The 24,990-nt window shown below is 44.7% G+C and overlaps 1 protein-coding gene across 3 annotated transcripts in view; it reads left to right on the top strand.

The window, feature by feature from the left end:
* Nucleotides 1-24,990, top strand: part of npr3 (natriuretic peptide receptor 3) — a 131,070-nt gene that overhangs the window by 42,188 nt on the left and 63,892 nt on the right. For all 3 annotated transcript variants that reach the window (XM_085973290.1, XM_085973279.1, XM_085973297.1), the window contains exon 3: nt 2,659-2,831. In XM_085973290.1, the coding sequence (XP_085829416.1) occupies nt 2,659-2,831 (173 nt within the window). The remainder of the gene's footprint in view (nt 1-2,658; nt 2,832-24,990) is intronic.

The raw sequence follows: 24,990 nt of genomic DNA, 5'->3' as shown, positions 1-24,990 counted from the left end.
TTGGCCCATCGAGTCCATGCCAGCTCTCTGCAGCGCAATGCAGTCAGTCCCATTTCCCCACTCTATCCCCGTAGCCCTGCAAGTTTATTTCCCTCAAGTGCCTATCCACTCTCCCCTTGAAAACATTGAGTGTCTCCGCTTCCACCACCTCCGTCGGCAGTGAGTTCCAGGTCCTCACCACTCGCTGAGTAAAAAAGTTTTTCCTCACGTCCCTCCTGTATCTCTTGCCCAAAACCTTAAATCTGTGTCCCCTAGTCCTTGTACCATTAAATAGTGGGAACAGCCTTTCCCCGTCTAGCCTATCCAAACCCGTCATAATCTTGTACACCTCTATCAAATTACCCCTCAACCTCCTTTGCTCTACTGAAAACAAATCCAGCTTCTCTAACCTGTCCTTGTATCTAAGAACCTCCATCCCCGGAACCATTCTGGTAAATCTCCTCTGCACCCTCTCAAGTGCCTTCACATCCTTCACAACTCCAGTTGTGGCCTAACAAGCGCTTTATAAAGGTTCAGTATAACTTCTCTACTTTTGTACTCAATACCTCTATTTATGAAGCCCAAGATCCCATATGCTTTGCTAACCACTCTCTCAATATGTCCTGCCACCTTCAGGGACCTATACACATTAACTCCCAGGTCCCTCTGTCCCTGCAGACTCTTTAAAACTATGCCATTAAGTGTATATTGCCTCTCCCTGTTCCTTCTGCCAAAATGCATCACCTCACACTTCTCTGTATTAAATTCCATCTGTCACTTGTCTGCCCATTCTGCTAGCCTTTCTATGTCCTGTTGCAGTCGATTGGTATCATCCTCACTGTTTACCACACCCCCAAGTTTGGTGTCATCGGCAAATTTAGAAATTCTACTCTGTATTCCAATATCCAGGTCATTTATATATATCAAAAAAAGCAGTCGCCCCAGCACTGACCCTTGGGGAACACCACTGTCTACCATCCTCCAGCCTGAAAAACAGCCATTTACCACAACTTGCTGTTTTCAGTCCTTAAGCCAATTCCTTACTCAAGCTGCCATTGACCCACCTATTCCATGAGCCTCAATTTTGTTACCCAGCCTTCTATGTGGTACTTTGTCAAACGTCTTCCTAAAATCCATGTAGACAACATCCATTGCATTCCCTTCATCAATCCTCCCCGTTACTTCATCAAAAAATTAAATTAGATTAGTCAAACATGATCTGCCTTTTACAAATCCATGTTGGCTCTCCTTAATTAGTTTAAACCTCTCCAAGTGCCCGTTAATTTTTTCCTTGATTATTGTTTCTAAAACTTTACCCACTACTGATGTTAAACTGACCGGCCTGTAGTTACTAGGATCGTCCTTACACCCTTTCTTGAACAATGGTGTCACATTTGCCACTTTCCAATCCTCAGGCACCTCTCCCGCATCTAGGGAAAAGCCCCACTGCAGACTCTCATAAAGGAGATCTTATCCTATTGTGAGAAGCTGCTAATTAATTAACAATCCTGTCTACATCTTCTCCATTCCTGCATCCACTCAACTCCCAAAACATCTTGTGCCAATTGCTGAAATATGATGCACAACCTTAGGAAGAACACTCTTCAAATAGTCCAATTCCAATGCAAACATGTTTTTAATGACAGTATGATGTGTGCGAGTGCCTACTGTTTGTTTTCATTTGGTGATAGTAAGTGGCATATATCCTATTAAACCTCGTTTTGGGTTTCATCTTGGTGCTACCTTGTGCAGGTGGGATTTGATGGTCTGCCTTGCGCGTCACCTGGCATCACAGATAACTGCTTTCTGCTCTTGTTGGTGCTCCTCTGTCAAGTCCAGTGCTTCTGGACTACAGTATTAACCCATAGTGCAAAAAAAACCTAGAATGTAGAAAGAAAATTTGTAGCAACTCACTTTTAAATGAAGACTGCAGCTTTCTCACTGCAGCCTCTTCAGCAAAGTTTGTTCCATCTGAGAGAGCACCTCAGATTGCATTACTGGTGTGTTGGTGTGTTCCATCTGAGAGCGAATGGTACATTGAACCAATAATGCATTATCCATCTGAGAGAGGATGGTACATTGAACGAGCAATGCATTATTGGTGTGTTGCTTCTGAAAGAGAGTGGTACATTGAATGAGGAATATATTATTGGTGTGTTCCATCTAAGAGAGAGTGGCACATTGAACTAGCAAAGCATTATCCATCTGAGAGAGAGTTGCACATTGAATGAACAATGCATTACTGGTTGGTTGCATCTGATAGAGAGTGGCACATGGAACCAACAGTGCATTATCCATCTGAGAGAGGGTGGCACATTGAACCAGCAATGCATTATTGGTGCAATATGAGTTACATCAATTTTAAGTGCCCAATCTGTCTGGTTAATTGGTATCCCACATGAATTGAGCATGTTAGCACTCAAAGTAAAAATGTTGTCACAGTTGGTAAACAAGTTCTATATAACATTCACAACATGCTGGCCACTATCCTACATTTTTCACCAGCTTTAAGCTTAATGCTGATAGCAATATCTCAGCTAACATTACTAAGCTCTGAACATTAATATTTGTGAATTAATTTTTAATAAGCAAGACAGCTGATCATATCTGAACTTGATGAAATAAGGTTGCATTATTGTAAGCTATTAGTCAAAGTAAAATCTTCTATTTTATTCTTAGGAAATGGCTCATGGAAACAAGGAGATAAATTTGATCTTGAAGCCAAACAAGCATACCAGTCACTTCAGACCGTGACTCTGCTGAGGACAGCAAAGCCAGAGTTTCACAAGTTTGCCGCTGATATGAGAAATAAATCACGTCATCAGTATGATTTGACCTCTGAAGGTGACAATGTACGTAAGTCTGGCATATAATTTAAAAAGAACCACTTAACATTTGTAAACTCAGATCAGTCATTCTGCAGACTGAGGCACACTTAAATCTGGGAGGTAAAGATCAAGTGAAGGATTGGGTGAAGGTTGACTTACATAATCCCCAATGAAAGAATACGACAGCAAAGTAGAAGAGTGATCACATTTCTACATTAAGCCACTTTTGTTAGTGAGTTACTTGTCACTCTGGCTGTGACAATTGAGGACAATTTACGTAGTCCAGAAATAGTTGACTCAGTAAAATTAAATGTAAAATAGAGTATATGGTAGCTGAAGAAGCAGCGTTGATTGATGTTGTTAATTGTGTATGCTGGAAAATATTTTATCAGAGTAATTTTCCAACTTCACGTTCCTGATAGGAAACCTACCTGTCCAGCATGCCCACATTTTCAATATGCTTTCCTGGCAAGCAAGGCTCCCTGCCAGGAATTTAAGGCCAGAAAATTGCCCCTTATAGGTGAAAGTATTGACCCCATTTCTGACCACATTGGCACAGGTACAACTTCCACAGGAGTTCCCCAATCTCCCACCATAGCTTCAGCAGATGCTTGACAGAAATCCCGGACAAACAATGTAAATGTCCATTTATGCCATTTCTCTGGGATTTCTGCTGATTTCCTGCTGAAGTTACGGTGGGAGATTGAAAGAACCTCCATGGAAATTACTGGTGAGGATTTTTAACTTCACTGCAGAGAAATGAGATTTATTTTATGACATTGTTCATCTGCTACAGGGAAAGTTGACAATTTTCTTCCGTAAACCGGATGTCTGACATGTGAGGAAGCCCTTCAGTATGTTTAAATGTCTCTAAACCAAGCTACAGGAAACTTTCGATTTACCGGCACCTAAATAACCGAAAATCTCTGTTAACCGGCAAAATTCAGGAGTAGGTTCAGGTAAGTTTTACTTCATATTAGTGGCCGTTCCTGGATCAGTGGCTGTGTAATCGGGGTTCCTGCACTTGTTGCTAAGCAACAGGGACGCTTGGTCTGTGGCCGGGCTTCTTGCACCTGTTGCTAAACAACAGGGAAGCCTGGATTTGTTGCTGTGTACGGAGCTCTCGTACCTTTTAACTATACCTCTTTGTAATCCGGACTTTTTGATAAACCGGCACCACGCTGGTCCTGTCGGTGCTGGATAAAAAAGAGTTTCCTGTACTAAGAAATCACACAGGTAGGGTTTCGGTTTGCCCAACATGGACACAATCTCCCCATGTGCGAACATCTTCTCACTTACCTAAGCCCAAGCAGCTTAAACACAAGGGGTTAGTTCTGTCAGCACAATCTGGGCGGAATCGGCTGAACTAACACATAAGATCGGGGAAATTTAAACGGAAGTGAGTTACAGCCAAAACCACTTCCGTGACCTTTTACGCTGGGTCAAGATTCACTTCACCCAAATCAGGCCCTGGTCATTAGAGTTTTAGAGTTTTACAGCACAGAAAGAGGCCCTTCGGCCCATCGTGTCTGGCCCCGCCCCCAGGCCAAAATTGCGAGATTCTGCCAATTGCGCTGGTTCAGGAAGGCTCTTCAAATTGCGCCCATTTTCTTAGGCGCACAGATACTAGTAGGCACGTTTTAAAAGTGTTTTTACTATCAAAAAATATTTAATTTACTAAGAAACTGACCAGTGTATGCCAGTGAAACTAGTGAATAGTTCACTATAGTTTTTTGAAGTAATTTTCAGTGATTTTAAATCAGGTTATTCATAAGTGGAGGACTGGACACCCTGATTAAAAATGTATATTTTTGGTGCTAAACCCATTTTCAGCTGTATTAATAAAACTGGACCAGGTTACCACTCAAATATATTAAGGAATACTTTTTAATGGAAAGAACAAAAAAAAAATTAATTTCTATTACACTGCCCGATTGTGCTGGTTCATGGAAGATTTTATATTTGTGATTATGCAAATGAATTTTAGCAGAAATTTGAAGCGTAAGCTAACTAGCGCATTTTGGCCGCAATGTCCCGATTGCTTCCAAAGTGGAACTCTACCCCCGGTTGTCAAGAGCCAAGACTTAACCCCTTAACCCAAAGTACACTGGAGTGCAACCACCTAAAGTGTCAGCTTAGCTCAGTGGTAGTACTCTTGCCTTTGAGTCAGAAGATTGTGGGTTCAAACCTCCCTCCAGGGCTTAAACACATAGGGCTAAAAATTCAGTTTGGGGCGCCAAGCTCGCCTGGGCGCTGGAATTACCGCTGCGAGCGGAGCCACTTGCGCCATCCGGATATTCAGTTTCTGCACCCCAAATGGAAGCGGGCCGCTAAACGAGGCTTCCCGCGCCCCGCTTGGGGCGCTGAAACTGAATATCGGCACGCTAAGGGCCGCAGCGCCACACGCTGCGGCACGGCACGCTGCGGTACTGCAGGCCTTCCTCCCACTGTTAAGGGGGAGGTGCCTGCAACAGCGCGATCCCCGCTCGCGAGTGCCGGCAAATGAGCCCGGCACCAAGGAGAAGTGCCGGGCTCTCAGGAAACAGCCAGCAATGCCGCGGGGGGGGGGGGATGTAGGAGGCCGGGGACGGAGGTGCGGGCAGGCGGCCGCCGAAAAAGCGGCCGGCCGCACCTCCACCTTAACTAGCGCCACTACCGCCACAGGTAGGCCCTGTGTACCGGTCGCTATTTGCGGCCGGTGCTGAAGAGGCGGGCGCGACCAAATATGGTCATCGGGGCGGTAGCGGGGCGCTGCGCACACTGATGACGTCATCGGTGGCGGCGCAGCGCTACAGGCTAACGCTGCCATTAGCGCCCCGCTAAATATCGCGGTAGGTGTGGCCAGTGGCGCAAAAGCCACTGAGTGCCCTCTTTGGGCGCAAACTGGTGGCGCAGGCCACTGAATTTCTAGGCCATAATCTATGTTGGTACTCCAGTGCAATACTGAGGGAACACTGCATTGTCAAAATTGCCATCTCTTAGATGAGATGTTAAATTAAGGCCCTGTCTGTTCAGGTGGGTGTATAAGATCCCATGACATTATTTGATGAAGAGAAGTGGAGTTCTCCATTTCGAAAAATGTGAAGCAGTTCTGAGGCATTGCTAAACTGTGACAGGCCTCTAAAACTTGCTGCAGCAAATCTCCATCCTGACTACTAGTAGATTTGTTGGCAGAGGTTAGGAGTCTGTCAAAAATACTTAAAGACCCTGAGGCCAGAAGATCAGCTACACCCAAGATTCACCCTCATTTTATGAAGCGGAAGATCTGTTGCAAGCCTGTGGACTAAAATGTTGGTAGTCTATCCTACCACTGAAAAAGGGAAATCACTCAATCCACTAAAAGAACAGTGAGTTGCAAATAGAAGCCAGTTAAGCACTTGAAATAACACAGAGAAAACAAAGACATAAAAATTTCTCTTCTGCACTCTCAGTACACACGAGACATGCATATTTAGAACTTGTGCACCACCAGCCTATGATGTCTTGTCCATTCATTTTAATTGATAGAAAATCATGGGCTGGGGTTGTACAATGTTGTGATATGTATTCTTGGCATGTCGTTTTCTTCTCAAAGCTAGCTTTTGATTTAGTTATTACTGAGTGAGAAAAGCTAGGAGGTCCAGACCCTTCTGCAAGGATTCAGGGAGGGAAGGCACTCAATTTAAAGGGCTGATGGGTACACCCCAGAAGTATATACAGTAATGCAACATTTGTGAGCGAACACTGTCCTGGTTATAGCCAGAGCTCTGCACACAATAATGAAAAATACTGTTGAGAAAATAAGAATGAAAGTCTTTGGGGCCCAAATACTTGTACAGTATAGTTTAAGAAATGAAAAAGCAGTGGCATTCTTTGAAAACCATCTGGAATAAATGCCTGGCACAACAATCTTTCTTGTTGCATTGCTGGTACCTCTGCTAATTCCTCTTTGGCATTTTCAGTCCTTTACTCTGTCATCCTGGTCATCAAGCTGCATGCTGAAGCCTCTTTTTGGGGTGAAGTTATGGAGAATGCAGAAGATGACAGTTCTGGAAACTCTATCGGGGGTGGCAGGGAGGCGAGACTTTAAGACTGCTACCAATCAGTCAAAACGTTTGAAGCACTGCTTCAAGGTGCCAGTGTTAAGTTTGACGATAATTCCAGTTGTAGCATAACATTTGCTGCATCTGTGCTTTGAATAGATGTCATAAGCTATTGCTATATGGAGCAGCTTTGGTCGCCCTGAAGCTATCCTTTCAATCTTTATTCCCCTTCAAAATGATGTTGCCACTGATGATTGGTTTAAAATGAAGGCTTTGTGAGGAAGCAGGCATTGACCTGAATGATTCTGTGCTGGAAGTCATATTATGTACACTTTGAGATTTAAAAAAAATAATAATTTCATGCCATATGGCCACATGGGTACAGTCTGGGCAAGCCAGCAGTTCTGTGTTGCCTTCTAATGCCACTGTTGGTGGTGAAAGTGATGATGTTAGTCCTACTGAATGATGTACCTGACCGCCTTGGTACATCTGTGGGCAGCAATCAGACTGACGCCCTCTATGGTAGCTTGGCAGGATCTAAACGCATTAAAATTGGGGGACATGGTCACTTTGACAGTCACCGGCAGTGCCATCCCTATATTCAAAGCTGCCTGTAGGTCTTCCTGACACACTTGGTATTATTCTGTAAATGTCTTCCTGCTAAACCTCAGCCTCCAGAGACAGTGCTCCATTGCCAGGCAGCTGTTTTTGCGCCCATGGTGGATGGCATAGCAGCAAATGCAGGCTCTATGCCCCTGGTTTCATGTGACATCTCTGGTCCTGCTGATTCTCCTCCACTAAATCAAGTGCTGTGAATTTTCTGACTGAATAAACTGAATGCCACTGCTGTACTTAGGTTCTCACCTATTAGGAATCAGAAGATATCATAGCTGAGATTAGTACATTACAGGTGCAATAAAATGCACAAAGATAGCAATTCTTAGTTATCCCCTTTTAGCAAGTAGTCATCCCCAAATTTGCGTGCAGAACAAGTCGAAAGCACAGTCTAAATGCTATAGCATACTACCAACTCAAGAGCACTTCAGCAAGTTAATGACAAGAAATCATTCAGTGACATGAAATCGCACAAACGCAGATCACTGAAATTATTACTCTGTGCATGCTTAATTGTCGCTAGCAGAATGCTTTATGGCAACAGCAATTTCAACGATGCACAGTCAGCTTCTGTACAATGTATTGAACAAGTTCTGGTGGTTAAGGCAAGCTCTCAGTCTACCCAGTTGAAAATGTAGGAGAAAATAAAGAAAAAGTATTGCAACTGTTTTAAATCTGTAAGCTGATTCCGCTCCGAATGTGCAGGGAACTCTGATTGGGAAATTGTGGGCTTCCAGCGCCTGACATTTCCATCCATTTAAATTGATAGATGGTAAAATCAGCCACTGCGAGTCTGCAGTTTTCCGGCCTTTTGTTCCATATCATTCAGCAACGTGGAATCGCACAAACGCAGATCACTGAAATTATTACTCTGTGCTGCTTAATTGTCGCTAGCAGAATGCTTTATGGCAACAGCAATTTCAACGATGCACAGTCAGCTTCTGTAAAATGTATTGAACGAGTTCTGGTGGTTAAGGCATATGAGAAAGATTAGAAGAGATTTCTATGTACAGAGGGTTGTTAGAGCATGGAATATTTTGCCACAGGGAATAGTGGAGTCAGAGACCATTGCTTCTATTAAGGGAAAATTGCATAAATATTTGAAGATACAGGACTATGAGAAATGTATTTCATCCTCAATTACAATTTCATCACCAAAGTTAGGGTTTGGGGTAGATTTTTGTCTGGGCCTGTTTTTGGCATGCGTAGTAGTGGAGGCTATTATCTTGGGTGCAGCACTCAGAAAAAGAAAAATAGAGTACTTATGCGGTGTAAACCTTCATGGTTCTATGGTCGTTTGACATATTTGGCACACAAGATAGTTTTTGACATATAGGATAATTGTTAAAAAATCCAGGGGGAAAATGAGGACTTTTTTTTGCAGTGAGTTGTTCCATGATCTGGAATGCATGGCCTGAAAAGGTGGTGGAAGCAGATTCAATAGTAACTTTCAAAAGAGAATTGGATATAGACTTGTAAAGGAGAAATTTGCAGGGCTATGTTGAAAGAGCAGGCGAGTGGGACTAATTGGATAGCTCTTTCAAAGAGCCGGCACAGGCACAAGGGGCTGAATGGCCTCCTTTGTGCTGTATGATTCGATATGTGGAATGTTATAATCATGTCGAAGAGTCTCCAAATCAAGCTACTGAGAAAGCATAAAAGTCAAGTTTCTCTTTGCCCAGTGGAAAAACTCTGTCCCTGTAGGAACACACCTCACTTCTGCAAATCCAGATAGACTAGGCGTTGGTTAATAGAGCCAAGGCTTAGCGACCCCCAGATGTGTGCAGGTGTACTGTTGGGAGTTCAAACAGCTAAAACTGTGCAGTTTATCAGCAAAGAGCATTAGTACATTTCACAGTGTTTGTCCAGCTAGGACCACCTACCGTTATGGTATCTAGGACTGAGTGAGAAGAATCTCACAGTCATAGGTATACCCCTCCAGGTCCCATTAATTAATGAGTCAGCTTGGCTGGTTAATCATTAGCAGTGCCTGGAGTACTGCAGACCTGCCTATTTAGATATCAGATTAACCAGTCTGCCACAGAACATTACTAGAATTACATTACATAGAGTTCACAGCACAGAACAAACCATTCGGCCCAACAGGTCCATGCTAGTGTTTACGCTCCACACGAGCCTTCTCCCACCCTACTTCATCTAACCCTATCAATATATCCTTCTATTTATTTTTCCCTCATGTACTTATCTAGCTTCCCCTTAAATGCAATTGAATTGCTTCTGATCTTCTGTCACCAGGAGTGTCACTTTGGAGCAGCCTCAATCCCAAAGAGACACAGTTCAAACCCCCATCATGCCCCTCTCCAACAATGATAAGAGAACAATGCAGAATTAATGTCAAGAACATAGTTCAGTTTCTCTCATTCTTGTGTCTGGGCTGGAAATGTTAGTTTCCTATTGAAATGTCAGGATTACTAATGAACAATTTTATGGAACAACACTGGAGTGGCTTCAGACAGTCAGTAAATGTCTTGACTTGTCTCGGTTAAGTCGGCATATGCAGTCTAGCTGTACTACGCCAACCTTATGGGGAAGAAGCTTATTTATTGAGAGAAGGAACTATTGCCCTTGGATTGCTTTAATTGCCACAATGCTGCATTTTTGACAGCAGAACGAAGGCTGTCACGTTTCATCAAACGTTGCTTGATTTTTAAACAAGTCAGGACGTGAATGTCTCTGACATCTAAATTTGCATATGTTGTGACTCACACAGTTCATACAAACTGCTCTACCTAAGCAGTTGAACTGTTAGACTGGTCTCCTACGCAGAAAACAGGCAAAAGCTTCTCTGATAGGTAAACTTTCTCTCACCTCGAGCCTCCAACCTATGTTTCTCCATTGCAATCTCTCTTGACATTTTCTTTATTTTACAACTCTTACTATAGCATTGCTTCTCTGAATTTTTCCTCTTTTGTTCATCGAGACCTTCAAATCTGCATCCCTCCTCCTCCTTCCATCATCACTATGCTGAAATCACACCTTTCCTCACTTCAAATCACTGTTCCCCAACATCTGTAAACAGTGGAACTCCTTTCATCTCAATCTTTCTCTTCTTCCTGCCATTGGCTATTTGGATGAAAACCAAGTTTGGATTCTAATCACTGCTGCTTGATGGACCTCATCTTCCCTCCTGTCCTTAGCAACTATTGTAATCTCTGGCCTTGGCTCTTCAATTAGGTTTCTCAACAAAAAAAAGACACGCAACCAAATCAACCCTAATGATGCTACCAAGTAAGTGCAGTGATGGATTAAGCAAGCTCGGTAAAGTTAACATTGTGAAATACAAATAGAGTGTGATATCATTTACGATCAATACAGTAACTGGGTTTGAACTAGTCCAGTAGTATCCACAGGACCAGAAAAGAGCATTGTAGCCCATCTGACCAGACTCAAATGTTTAAAAGACTTTTATCCCTCAATAAAATAAATAAACAGAGCAAACCACTCATTCGCTCTGTGAATTGACCCAACATCGCAATGCTGCGCCTCCTCCCTTTGCTTTAGCCGTGAGGCAGAGCAGAGACATTTTTGGGGTAAAAATTGGGTTGCTTTGCACCTCCCGTTAGTGCCCTGGGGGAGGGGGGTGCTAATGGGGCGCAAAGCACCTAGCGCCTGGGCATAGCACCGCTAACGCCTCCCGCGAAATTCAGTGGGAGGTTAGCGGTGGCAGTAGCTGGTAGGGTCCCGCACGCTGCGCCTCCAGCGAAGACGTCATCGGCGTGCACATCATCCCGCGGGCAAACTTCGGTGCGCCCCCTGACCTACTGCCGGGGCGTTTTTGCGGCTGGGGTGCCGGTAATTAAAGGGCAGGTGCTGGGCGGCCATTTTTTTGGGCCACCTGCCAGCACCTGCCCCCTCTCGCTTCTTCATGCTGGGTGCTGGCCGCGATCGGCCAGCCCGACACTCCTCTTGAGTTCCGGGCTGTTTTGCCGTCACCCCGCGCCCCGGTGGTCCAGCAGGGCCCCAGTGCGTGCTGCGCTAGGTCCCTCCCCTTTAATCAGGGGAGGGAGGCCTGTAATACCACGGCGCTACGTGCCGACGCGCATGGCGCTGTTGTACGTAGCACAGCGATATTGAATGGTAACACCCCAGGAAGGAGGGGGAGCGCTTCCAGTAGTGCCCTACCTCCTGCTTGGGGTGCTACCGCTCAATTTACGGCGCTGGGACGCTAACGCCTTCGGGGCGCTTAAAGTAGCGACCTGGCAAAGTTAGCACGCCAAAGGGGAGTCACCGAATTTTTCCCCCTTGATTTGTAACTTTGTTTTCATACAACAAATTCAGTGTAAGAAGTTAATACATAAAAGAAAACAATATGCCAAGAATCAATTAAGACCATTTAGGCTGTGCATTCAGATTACACAGTAGATGAATAAAAAGTGGTACAGTATAACTGATGCTTCCAGCCATTTCATTTCAATTAGATTTAAATACATTTAAAAACCAGATGGAGAGAGTTTGTGACTGCCTGCAGCTCTACAACTGACGCATGATGATTACAATTACATCAGAATTATTAAATATAACCTTCACTTCTCTAACATCCCACAGATGTCACGAAACAATTTTCTTCCTGATACACATGTAGGCGCTAAAATATCCAAACTATTGCAAAAGGCTTCTCTTCCTGCCCTGTGTTATGAAGATATTAGTGTTTCAGAAGTCAATTTCAGGTAGGTTCATGAGACAATTGGGTGAAGTTTGGCACTGAGGAATATGGTGAGAAGCCAGGTAGGTGGGCTTGATCTCTGGAAAAGGGATAGACGTGACGGGCTAGAAATTCGATGGTGCTGACACAAAATGCACACCTAAGCATCCAGTATGGCGGGTGAGGTGCGCTTGCTTATTACGCGCCGAAATTGCCACTATATTGGTAAATGCAGAAGCAGGGGCGTCCAGCACCTATGCCTGAAACAGGCATTATAGAAACATCGAAGATAGGAGCAGGAGTCAGCCATTCGGCCCCTCGAGCCTCTTCCACCAATCAATGAGATCATGGCTGATCATCCAAATTCAGTACCCTGTCCCTGCTTTCTTCCCATATCCCTTGATCCCTTTAGCCTTAAGAAACATATGTAACCCCTTCTTGAATATATTTAATGAATTGGCCTCAACTGCCTTCTGTGGTAGAGAATTCCACAGGTTCACCACTCTCTGGGTGAAGAAATTCCTCCTCATCTCTGTCCTAAATGGCTAACCCCTTATCTTTAGACTGTGACCCCTGGTACTGGACTCCCCCGCCATCGTGAACATCCTTCCTGCATCTAGTCTGTCCAGTCCTGTTAGAATTTTATAAGTTTCAATGAGATCCCCTCTCATTCTTCTAAACTCCAGCGAATATAAGCGCAATCGATCCAATCTCTCCTCATACGTCATTCCTGCCATCCCAGGTATCAGCCTGGTGAATCTTCGCTGCACTCCCTCCATGGCAAGAACATCCTTCCTCAGATAAGGTGACCAAAACTGCACACAATACTCAAGGTGTGGTCTCACCAAGGCCCTGTACAACTGCAGCAAGACATCCTTGCTCCTGTACTCGAATCCTCTTGCTATGAAGGCCAACATACCATTTACCTTCTTAACCACCTGCTGCACCTGCATGCTTACCTTCAGCGACTGGTGCACAAGGACACCCAGGTCTCGTTGCACTTCCCCTTCTCCCAATCTATTGCTGTTCATATAATAATCTGCCTTCCTGTTTTTGCCACCAAAGTGGATAACCTCGCTTTTATCCACACTATACTGCATTTGCCATGCATCTGCCCAATCACCCAACCTGTCCAAATTGTCTTTTGCATATGCAAATAAAGGGCCTAACAGCTGCTTGAGGCCCCCTTTGCACAATTCCGATGCTCTTAACGCAGTCGGCACTGGCAGGGTGAGCTCAGAAAAGCCAGGTCTACATGCCACCTAACCAGCAGGACTGCTGGAGGCTGCCACCAAAATGGTAATTTAAAAAAAAATACCTGAATGTGGAGTCGTAAGGAGCAGGAATGCTCCTCCCAGCTGCACTGCAGTGCCTAAGACCATTGCTGGCCCTCTTAGAACATAAGAACATAAGAAATAGGAGCAGGAGTAGGCCAATCGGCCCCTCGAGCCTGCTCCACCATTCAATAAGATCATGGCTGATCTGATCCTAACCTCAAATCTTCTATCACTCTGCATCCCCCCGAACCCATGTGATCTCCCGGGAGAGGCGAAAAACCAGATAAAGACCCAATGGCCAATTTGGGAGAAAAAAATCTGGGAAATTCCTCTCCGACCCATCTAGGCGATCGAAATTCTTCCAGGAGATCACTCTGTCCCTATATTTTCTACAGTACTTACCTTCTGTAAAGGCGATCTCCACCCCAGCCAGGAACAGGAATAAAACCATCTCCTGAAATCTAACAGAATTAGAACACAGTAGGAGCAGAACAAGGCTACACGGCCCCTGGGCCCACTCCACTACCCACAGGGCCATGACCATTCCGAACCTAGACTCATGTCCAATTTCCTGCCCGCTCCCCGTAACCCTTAATTCCCTTTACTTCTAGGAAACTATCTATTTCTGTTTTAAATTTATTTAATGATGTAGCTTCCACAGCTTTCTGGGGCAGCAAATTCCACAAACCTACCACCCTCTGAGTGAAGAAGTTTCTCCTCATCTCAGTTTTGAATGAGCAGCCCCTTATTTTAAGATTATGCCCCCTAGTTCTAGTTTCACCCATCATTGGGAACATCCTCACCACATCCACCCGATCAAGCCCCTTCACAATCTTATATGTTTCAATAAGATCGCCTCTCATTCTTCTGAACTCCAATGAGTAGAGTCCCAATCTACTCAACCTCTCCTCATATGACCACCCCCTCATCCCCGGGATTAACCGAGTGAACCTTCTTTGTACTGACTCGAGAGCAAGTATGTCTTTTCTTAAGTATGGACACCAAAACTGTATGCAGTATTCCAGGTGCGGCCTCACTAATACCTTGTACAACTGCAGCAATACCTCCCTGTTTTTATATTCCAACCCCCTAGCAATAAAAGCCAACATTCCATTGGCCTTCTTAATCACTTGCTGCACCTGCATACTAACTTTTTGAGTTTCGTGCACCAGGACCCCCAGATCCCTTTGTACTACAGTACTTTCCAGTTTCTTGCCATTAAGATAATAACTTGCTCTATGATTTTTCCTGCCAAAGTGCACAACCTCACACTTTCCAGTATTGTATTCCATCTGCCAAATCTCTGCCCACTTACTTAGCCTGTCTATGTCCCTTTGCAGGTTTTTTATGTCCTCCTCACTCACTACTTTCCATCCCATCTTTGTATCATCTGCAAACTTTGATATGTTACACTCGGTCCCCTCCTCCAAATCATTAATATAGATTGTAAAGAGTTGGGGACCCAGCACTGACCCCTGCGGAACACCACTAGTTACTGGTTGCCAATCTGAGAACGAACCATTTATCCCAACTCTCTGCTTTCTGTTAGAGAGCCAATCCTCCACCCACGCCAGAATATTACCCCCAATCCCGTGATTTTTTATCTTGAGCAATAATCTTTTGTGTGGCACCTTGTCAAATGCCTTTTGGAAGTCTAAATACACTACGTCCACTGGTTCCCCTTTATCCACCCTGTATGTTACTTCCTCAAAGAACTCAAGCAAATTTGTTAAACATGACTTCCCCTTCATGAAACCATGCTGAGTTTGCCCTATTAAATTATGTTTATCCAAATGTCCCGTTACTGTCTCCTTAATAATGGACTCTAACATTTTACCAACCACAGATGTTAGGCTAACAGGTCTATAGTTTCCAGCCTTCTGCCTACTACCCTTTTTAAATAAGGGTGTTACATTAGCAGTTTTCCAATCTGCCGGGACCTTTGCTGAGTCCAGTGAGTTTTGGAAAATTATTACCAATGCATCCACAATCCCTACCGCTACTTCCCTCAAGACCCTAGGATGCAAGCCATCAGGTCCAGGGGATTTATCCACCTTGAGTCCCATTATTTTACCAAGTACCACTTCCTTAGTGATTTTAATTGTATTTAGTTCCTCCCCCCCTAGAGCCCCCTGTTTGTCCAGTGTTGGGATATTCTTAGTGTCCTCTACTGTAAAGACTGATACAAAATAATTGTTCAGTGTTTTTGCCATCTCCATGTTTCCCACCATTAATTTCCCGGTCTCATCCTCTAAGGGACCAACATTTACTTTAGCCACCCTTTTTCTTTTTATATAACTATAGAAACTTTTACTGTCTGTTTTTATATTTTTTGCTAATTTACTTTCATAATCTATCTTCCCTTTCTTAATCAATCTTTTTGTTATTTTTTGCTGTCTTTTAAAGACTTCCCAATCTTCCATCCTCCCACTAGATTTGGCTACCTTATATGTTCCGACTTGTTTTTAGTCGGATACTATCCTTAATTACTTTACTTAGCCACGGATGGCTATCTTTTCTTTTACACCCTTTTTTCCTCAGTGGAATATATTTTTTTTGGAAGTTGTAAAATAACTCCTTAAATGTACACCACTGGTCATGTACCGTCTTACCCTTTAATCTATTTTCCCAGTCCACTCTAATTAATTCCGCTCTCATACCTTCATAGTCTCCTTTATTCAAGCTCAGCACGCTTGTTTGAGATCCAACCTTCTCACCCTCTAATTGAATATGGAATTCAACCATGTTATGGTCACTCATTCCAAGGGGATCCTTTACTAGGACATTTTTAATTAATCCCGTCTCATTACACAGGACCAGATCTAAGGTTGCTTGCCCCCTGGTCGGTTCAGTTACATACTGCTCAAGAAACCCATCCCTAATACACTCAATGAACTCTTCCTCAAGGCTGCTCTGCCCAATTTGATTTGTCCAGTTAATATGATAATTAAAATCCCCCATAATTATAGCTGTTCCCTTATTACAAGCCTGAACTATTTCCTGATTAATACTCCGTCCAACAGAGTTGCAACTGTTCGGAGGCCTATAGACTACACCCACTAGTGTTTTTTTCCCCTTATTATTCCTTACCTCCACCCAAACTGTTTCACTATCCTGCTCCTTTGACCCAATATAATTTCTCTGTATTATAGTGATTCCTTCCTTTATTAACATAGCCACCCCACCTCCTCTCCCTTCCTGCCTGTCCTTCCTGATTGTTAAATAACCTGGTATGTTTAATTCCCAGTCATGGTCACCCTGCAGCCATGTTTCTGTAATGGCCACAAGATCATACCCATATGTCATTATTTGTGCCGTTAACTCATTCATTTTGTTACGAATGCTACGTGCATTCAGATAAAGAACTTTCAAATATGTTTTGTAACACTTAGTTCCTGTTTTTTCCCTTTTTATTACTTTACTTTTTACTCCATACCTTCTGTCCCTTCCTGACACATTCTGTTTTTTAATTCCCCCACTGCTACCTAAGTCTATGACCTTCTCTGTTGTCATTTCTATTATTTGCTCTCTAGAAACCTCCCCCCCACTAATTAGTTTAAAGCCCTCTCTACAGCCCTAGTTATATGATTCGCCAGGACTCTAGTCCCAGCACTGGCCAAGTGGAGTCCGTCCCAACAGAACAGCTCCCTCCTGTCCCAGTACTGGTGCCAGTGTCCCAAGAAGCAAAACCCATTTCTCCCACACCAGTCTTTGAGCCACGCATTTAACTCTTTAATTTTATTTAGCCTAGCCAAATTCGCTCGTGGCTCAGGTAATAACCCAGAGATTATTACCCTTGAGGTTCTGTTTTTTAATTTGACCCCTAGCTGCTCATACTCCTTTAACAGAACCATCTTCCTTGTCCTATCTACGTCGTTTGTACCAACATGGACCACGACAACTGGATCCTCCCCCTCCCACTGCAAGTTTCTTTCCAGCCCAGAAGAGATGTCCTTAACCCTGGCACCAGGCAGGCAACACAGCCTTCGGGACTCCCGCTCTTGACTGCAGAGAACCCTATCTATCCCCCTAATGATACTATCCCCTACCACTACAACATTTCTTGGAGCCATAGGGCACTAGGAATGGGCAATAAATGCAGCATTGCGCCCACATCCAGAGAACAATAAGCAAACAGCAATAATATAGTAGACAGCAGTCGACATTGCTTCAGAATGGACAGCTCGAGCCTGTCCAACCTCTTGGACTTCTTTGAGTCAGTAACAACTCAAGTAGACTGTGAGAAACCCTAAGATTTCCAACAGTCTTCATAAGGTTCCACAAAAAAGGCTATTAGTTAAACTTGAAACTGTAGGGTTTATTGAGAATGGATAAAATATGCTTACAATTTAGGCAGGTGGTACCAGACTACTTTTATCAAATCCCTTTCACTTCATATCAGCTATAATATAACTGCAACTGATGGAAAGTACATTTTAAAAAGTCCACCTAGGAGTTATACTTCATTTTTAATCTTTTCAATATTAGCAGAGAGTTGACTTGCTATTTAACATTGAAATTTAATGACACTCAGAACCTGCTGTGCAGAACTTTGCACATGTCAACATTTAATAGGTTAGATAGATGGTTGAAGGAAAAGGAATAAAATGATATGGGAACAGGGCGGCATATGGGATTAAGACTATTGCTTGTGTGGAGGCTAAACACCAACTTGGGCTGGTTGGGCCCAATGGCCTGTTTCTGTGTTATAATTTCTGTGTCATTCTATTCAATTATATAGTTCCTTTCATGCCATCAGGATGTCCTAAAGTGTTTCAAAGCCAATGAGTTACTATGTAGGCAAACATGGCAGCCAATTTGCACACAGCAGGGCCCCATAAACGGGAGGTTTTTTGCTGGTGTTGCTGAGACACAAATGTTAGTCAAGACACTGGGGGAACTCACCATCTTCAACTAGTGCCATGGGATCTATTACATCCACCTGAACAGGTTAAACATTTTATCTAAAACAACAGAGCACTCCAGATTATGTGCTCAAGTGAGGCTTGAACTCATGACCTTCTGATATAGAGGGATTATACCAATGACTCAAGCTGACATCTTTGAAGGGTAAAAAACAAGGGCTACTGGGTAGAGGAGTAATAGCGGGGTGAGGGGAAAGTTCTAAGTGGCATGCCTCAGGGCTCAGTGTTGGAACCACTACTGCTTCTAATTTAAATTAATGATTTGGATTCAGAAACTAAATGCAAAGTAATCACATTTGCTGATGATACCAAACTAGGAGGGGCAGTGGAATTGAAGAAGGCAGCTCAGAAATTACAGAAATGAGTTGGGCAAAATAGGTAAGTGAACAGAACAATGGCAGATGAAATTTTATGCTGACAAGTGCAAAGTATTGCACATAGGAAGGTAAAATGGGTGACCTAGAAGTCTTAGTAGATTCGACACTCAACATAACAAAGCCAATAGAATGCTGAACTACACAGCCAAAACAGTAGAATACAAGTCAGAGGGAGTTGTTATTAAACTGTACGGTGCTCTCCTCAAACCACACTTTGAGCACTGTACCCAGTTCTGGTGGCCGAGAAGCAAAGGACATTCATCTCATGGCTTTCCGTTTTTTGCCTGGAAAATGGATAGCCAGGAGTTGAAAATTGTTGGGTGTGGAGGCACCTCGGCCTATCCATTGATGCCCAAGGCTTGCCTGATACCAAATTCAGGCAGGCCTGCAAATGGATGAGCAACCTGCCTGCCTCAAACAGGCTTAAGGCTGCTTTACTTTGCAAATTGGGGTGCTACACTGGTTGTAGGACCCCAATGTAAGATTCAGGCACAAGTGGCCGGAATTCATCTTGACCCAACCGGTGACCTGAATCGAAATTTGGCTTGGGCCTCAGGTTGACAGGCGCACAGAATCGGCACCTTCGTCAATTCCACTGCCCGTCCTAGTTTGGTATCATCAGCAAATTTGATTACTTTACATTTAGTTTCTGAATCCAAGTCATCCATTTAAATTACAAATAGCAGTGGTTCCAGAGACTGAGACTTTCAGCAAGTGCGTTCTGGGGCTGAAATAAAGGGAGAAGAGGCTGCTATAAGGTTCACTCCATCAGCAGACTTTGGGGTTTTGCCATCACTACGAGGAACTACTGCCAGGTTTCACTTGGCAGTCCTGGGATCAGCAGGAACAGGGATGGACGGGAGGAAAATAGGATGGGAACCCGGGCACCCCCCCAACCACCCAACGCCCCCCCTCCCCGCTGACATTTGCATATGACAGGTGGGAAAGGAGCAACCAATGGCGGCCCGGCAGGAGTGGGGTCGAGGGAAGTTCAGGCCGGGGTGGTGAAGTACAGTAGCCCTCATTGCCCAATTTTGCCTACTTTTCCGCTTCAATGGTACCTAGCTTGTGTGAGGTACTGGAGCATCCAGCACCAGTTTGACTGTGCCCAGCTTGTTTTCAGGAGAGAAACAGAGAAAAGTGGACAACTAATTGCTCAGTTGAGTCAGTTGTGATAATCATGCATCAAATTCTACTCAACTAGCTACCGCTGAGTGAAAAAATAATTACCAGCCAAAGCAAAAGGCTAGAAGCAAATACCAATAATCTATTCATCATTTACAGTTTCAAATGCACACAGTGCTATGAGTCTAATGTCTTCTTTCACACAAATTAAACCAATGCTTGGCTTTTAACGAGTGGTGTTGCCATGGTAAGCTGTGCAGCACTTTATACTGTTCAATTGTAGAGAAGAGCACAATCACATGATAGAATGGCATTATATTGTCAACTGTGTTTGGCATTACAAATTTACTGATATATGTCTTTAAAAGGACACTAAGCTAAAGGATGCACAAGCTGTGGAATCCAGAGTGCGAGGAAGAGGCTCCATTTGGTTAAACACTTAACTAGGTGAGTCGCTGATCTTAGTCATGCTGAAGTTGTTGAGACTCAAGAGAAGGTCAATTGCTTTCTGACAGGAAGGGAGGAAATGTCAGAGGACCAATTAATCTTGAGCCACTCTGGCATGACTCCCAGTTGCTGTGACAGAGGCCTGAATATAGATCTGCAGCTCATCCGCTTTGACAGAGAAGGAACATGTAGGGAGAGAGTGGGGGAGTAGACATAAATCAGAAAAATATACAAGTTAGCCAAAACGTGTAAAAAAAACAGGTAACAAAAGTTCCTGCTACCCTGAGTAGAATGGGTAATTTATGAAATTCCACTCCTGGTGCAGATGCTTATCGACCTGGGAGTGCATATCAGAAATTGCAACATGCACTCCCAACAAGTTTCCATCCATTCATTTTATTTAAAAATAATAACCGGAAAATTGTGTGAGCTGAAGATTAGCTGCATTCATCCTCGATTGTCGATCTGCCGACCCATCAAATGAGCTCCGCGTTAGGAGCATTGATTCACCAATTTAAATAAGAAGCAGGAAGTTCTCTTGGTGTTCTGGCCAACATTGCTTCCTCAATCAGCACCACTGAAAATAGGTAACTGGTCTTTCATTTCACAGCTGCCATTGCTGCATTTTGCTACATAACAACAATTACTGCGCTTCAAAGTATTTCAATGCATGTGAAGTTTTTTTTTCACTTGGCAATGCTGCATTTATTGCCCTGAGAAGGTGGCAGTAATGATTATTTTTACAACTGAGTGCCTGGGTAGGTCAATTCAGAGGACATCAAGAGTCAACCACATAGTGTGAGGCTGCAGTCACATATAGGCCAGAACAGATAAAGGTGGTAGGTTTCATTAGTGAACCAGTTAGGTTTTTATAACAGTCCGGCAGCTTTCATGGTCATTATTTCCAGGTGCTAGTTATATAAAATTACCAGATTTATTCAATTCAATTTCACAACTTCCAATGGTGAGATTTGAAATCATAACTTCTAGGTTGTTCATCACTAGCTCAGTACCATAAACACTACCTTACCATGCCTGTATTACCATACCTACACTTAGAGACATGATAATAATATGCAAAAGCAAAATACTGCAGATGCTGGAAATCTGAAATAAGAACAGAAAGTGCTGGAAATACTCAGCAGGTCAGGCAGCATCTCAGGTTGATGATCTTCTGTCAGAACTGGAAAAAGTTAGAGATGTAACAGGTTTTAAGTAAGTGCAGGGGCAGGGAAAGCGGGGAGGGGAGGAAAGAACAAAAGGGAAGGTCTGTGCTAGGGTGGAAGGCGGGAGTGATTAAATGACAAAAGGGCTGATGGTACAAGGCAAAAGGAGATGGTAATGGGACAAGTAAAAACCCATCTAGACCCATCTTTTGTTTCTATACTTGTTCCATCTCTAACTTTTTCCAGTTCTGATGAAAGGTCATCGACCTGAAACATTAACTCTGTTTCTCTCTCCACAGATGCTGCCTGACCTGAGTATTTCCAGCACTTCCTGTTGTTATTATAATAATATGCAAGCTTTTTTTAAAAACTAGTTAGTCTAACATTTCTCAGCCTGGCCACTCTCCTTTCTCCAGTGGCCTCAAGATGTAAATAAACACAACTGCTCTCTAGGAGTCAGACCAGTTACAATTATTGTTCAATTTCAAAGCAAGAGAAAACTAAGACGAAGCAAAGCAGAAACAAAATGTAAAGTAAACCAGAAGCTACTGTTACAAACAAGGGTGGGCACTGTCTTGTTTTGCACACTTTGTACAAAAATAATAAATTGCAGGACAACGGAGTATTACAGTTTAAACTCTTTTATGAAGCATCAGGTCTGTGATCTTAAACATACAGCACAGTGTGGACAAGATGGAGTTAGGACCCCCTGGGTCTTCCAAACAATAGCAGTCCTTACAGATGCCTGCAGGCCAATGACAACTCAGCATGTGATCACATGTGAATATAATAGGTATTCCTTACAGATGCCTGCGGGCCAATGATAATTCAATATGCAAATGTTACATCCCCTTTCTTTTAAAAGAAAAATGTTATGCCTTACTTTTAAACCTTTCTTCTACATAATGTTCTCAGTAGCATAAACATATAAGTAAACTCAGCACTTAACTAGCGCTGAAAACATCTCAACGTTTCAATAACGATGTACAGTATTTTTTTTTAGGGCAGCGATCCACCTGCACCCTTTGACAGTTCACAAGTCAAGGATAACGCTAGGCTTCACCTCTCGTCCCGACCTTGTGTGGTATGGAACTGAGCATGCTCCTGAATCGGTCAACAAATCAGGTTCAGGTTTAGGTTCAGGTAAGTATGATGTGTTTTGTGTATTGCTCTGTTCATCACACTCTGTTGAACTGATCCTCTCGTCGGAATGACGGGCCTAGAAATTCAGTGGCGCCCCGTTTGGGGGGCCAGCCTCGCCAGGGCGCCGGAAGTATCGCCCCGGAAGTAGTCACGGCCGCCCGCCGCAAATTCACTTTCAGCGCCCCAGAGGGAAGCGCGGCACTACTCGAGGCGCCCCGTATCCCTCTTGGGGCGCTGCAACTGAAGATCGCAGCGCAGCGTGCCGCAGCGCCACATGCTGTGGCACGGCACGGCACAATGTGGTACTGCAGGCCTTCCTCCTCTTCTTAAAGGGGAGGGGCCTGCTGCAGCGCGCTGGAAGAGCGCGAGTGCCGGCAAAAGAGCCTGGCACTGAGGAGAAGTGCCGGGCTCTTGGGGCACAGCCGGCACTCCGCGGGGGGGGGGGGGCTCAGGAGGCCAGGGATGGCAGTGTGGAGAGGTGCTGGCAGGCGGGCAGCAAAAAAAATGGCCGCCCCGCACCTCAGCGCAAATTGCGACCGGCGTTACAGCAGGGGGCGGTACTAAATTTCATGATCGGGGCGGTAGCGGGGTGCTGCGCACACCGATGACATCATCGGTAGCGGCGCAGCGCTAATGGCTAGCGCCGCCATTCGCGTCCCGCTAAATTTAGCGGGAGGCGTGACCAGTGGCGTAAAACCCACTAAGTGCCCTCTTAGGGCGCTAATGGGTGGTGTAGCCCACTGAATTTCTAGGCCACGGTGTTGTTCCTTGGTGTTCAGGAGGTGACTGCGATTGCGGCGGTACACCTGTCCTTCTGGGGTGCAGACGTGATACGATCGCTCAGTGTCAGCTGGCTGGATGACGACTGCTGGCTTCCAGTAGTCATGCTCCTGGATTCTGACGGATTCTCCATTGTGCAGCGGCGGCAGTAGTCTAGCTGACCTGTCATAGTACCTCTTTTGGTGTTGCTGTCTCTGTACACATTTTGCATGCACTTGTTTGCAGCTGACGACCTCTGGCTGCAGCTGCTGGTTGGTGCTTGGAAGGATTGAGCAAAGTCTGCGGCTCATCAACAGCTGTGCTGGTGACTTGAAGTTGTCAACCGGAGTATTGCGGTACTCAAGGAGACTGATGTAGGGGTCTCTTTTGTCCGCTTTGGCTTTGTCCATGAGTGTTTTTGCAATCTGGACAGTTTTTTCAGCAAGGCCATTACTTTGAGGGTAATGTGGGCTTGATGTGAAATGTGTGAAATCGCATGCCTTGGCAAACGACTCGAACTCTTTTGATTTGTATTGGGGGCCATTGTCTGAGACTAAAGTCTCTACCATGCCATGCCTGGCAAAGGCTGTCTTTAGCTTGTGGATCACAGCTGCAGATGTGGTGCTGTGAAACTTGTCAAATTCAAAAAATCTGCTGTAGTAATCAACAGTCACTATGTAGTCCTCGTTGTTCCATGTGAGCAGATCCGTTGCCGCGACCTGCCAGGGCCTGTCTGGGATACGGTGAGGTATCATGGGCTCTTTGACATTTGATGGGCAGCGTTCTAGACAAGTGGAACATTTTCCGACAATGTCCTCAATATGTTTGCACATTCCGGGCCAAAACATAATGGCCTAGAAATTCAGTATAGCCACGTTTGGGGCGCTGCAGCCAGGCGTTCGCTAAATTTAGCGCCCGGCGCAACTTAGCGCCACCTTCGCCGATATTCAGTTGCATCGCCCCAAGAGGTTGCTGCTGCGCTAAAGCAGGCGATGCACGACTATCATAAGGCGCTAAGCCGGCGAGCCGGGGCGCTACCACCGAGGGCAGGCACAGCGCAGGTGCGGCGAGTTGCTGATTGAAGGAAGACATGCTGGCGCCGGTCAGCTCTTAAAGGGGGAGGGTGCATTTGTTTGGCTGCCACGCCCTGCACAATGTAGCCCTGAATCAAGGCCTGAACATAGCTGCTTCAACAGTTCAACGCCCACGACTATGGAGAAGGCTAGGGAGCGAGCGCAGCGCTTCAGCGAGGGTGCCCTGAAGCTACTGGTTGGCGCAGTGGAGCACAGGCGACTTGTCCTCTTCCCTGATAGTGGCAGGAGGCCGCTGCCCAGCGAGTATAGAAAAGCCTGGAGGGAGGTGGCAAACAGGGTGACCTCCAACAGCATGGTTGGCAGGACTCCTGTGCAATGCAGAAAAAAGTTCAACGACCTCACTCGGGTTGTCAGGGTGAGTACCCTTTCCAGTATCCTCCTCATCCCTGCATGTGCACCTCACTTTATGGCCAAAGGGACCTGAAAGCCCCAATGCCCAGCCCTCATCCAGCAGCTATGGGACTCTCATGAAAATCACTTGCACATTCAGCACTTTACACACTGTCAGGGCTATTCCACCATGGGAGGCAGTGCAGGCAAGATGAGGGCTTGACACTGTCAGGGCTATTC

Source organism: Somniosus microcephalus, chromosome 2 (genome assembly GCF_052327205.1).
Source record: "Somniosus microcephalus isolate GS21.2 chromosome 2, FLI_Smic_1.0, whole genome shotgun sequence".
Taxonomy (NCBI): domain Eukaryota; kingdom Metazoa; phylum Chordata; class Chondrichthyes; order Squaliformes; family Somniosidae; genus Somniosus; species Somniosus microcephalus.
The sequence above is the reverse complement of the archived record's forward strand: the minus strand, read 5'-3'. Positions and strand labels throughout refer to the sequence as shown.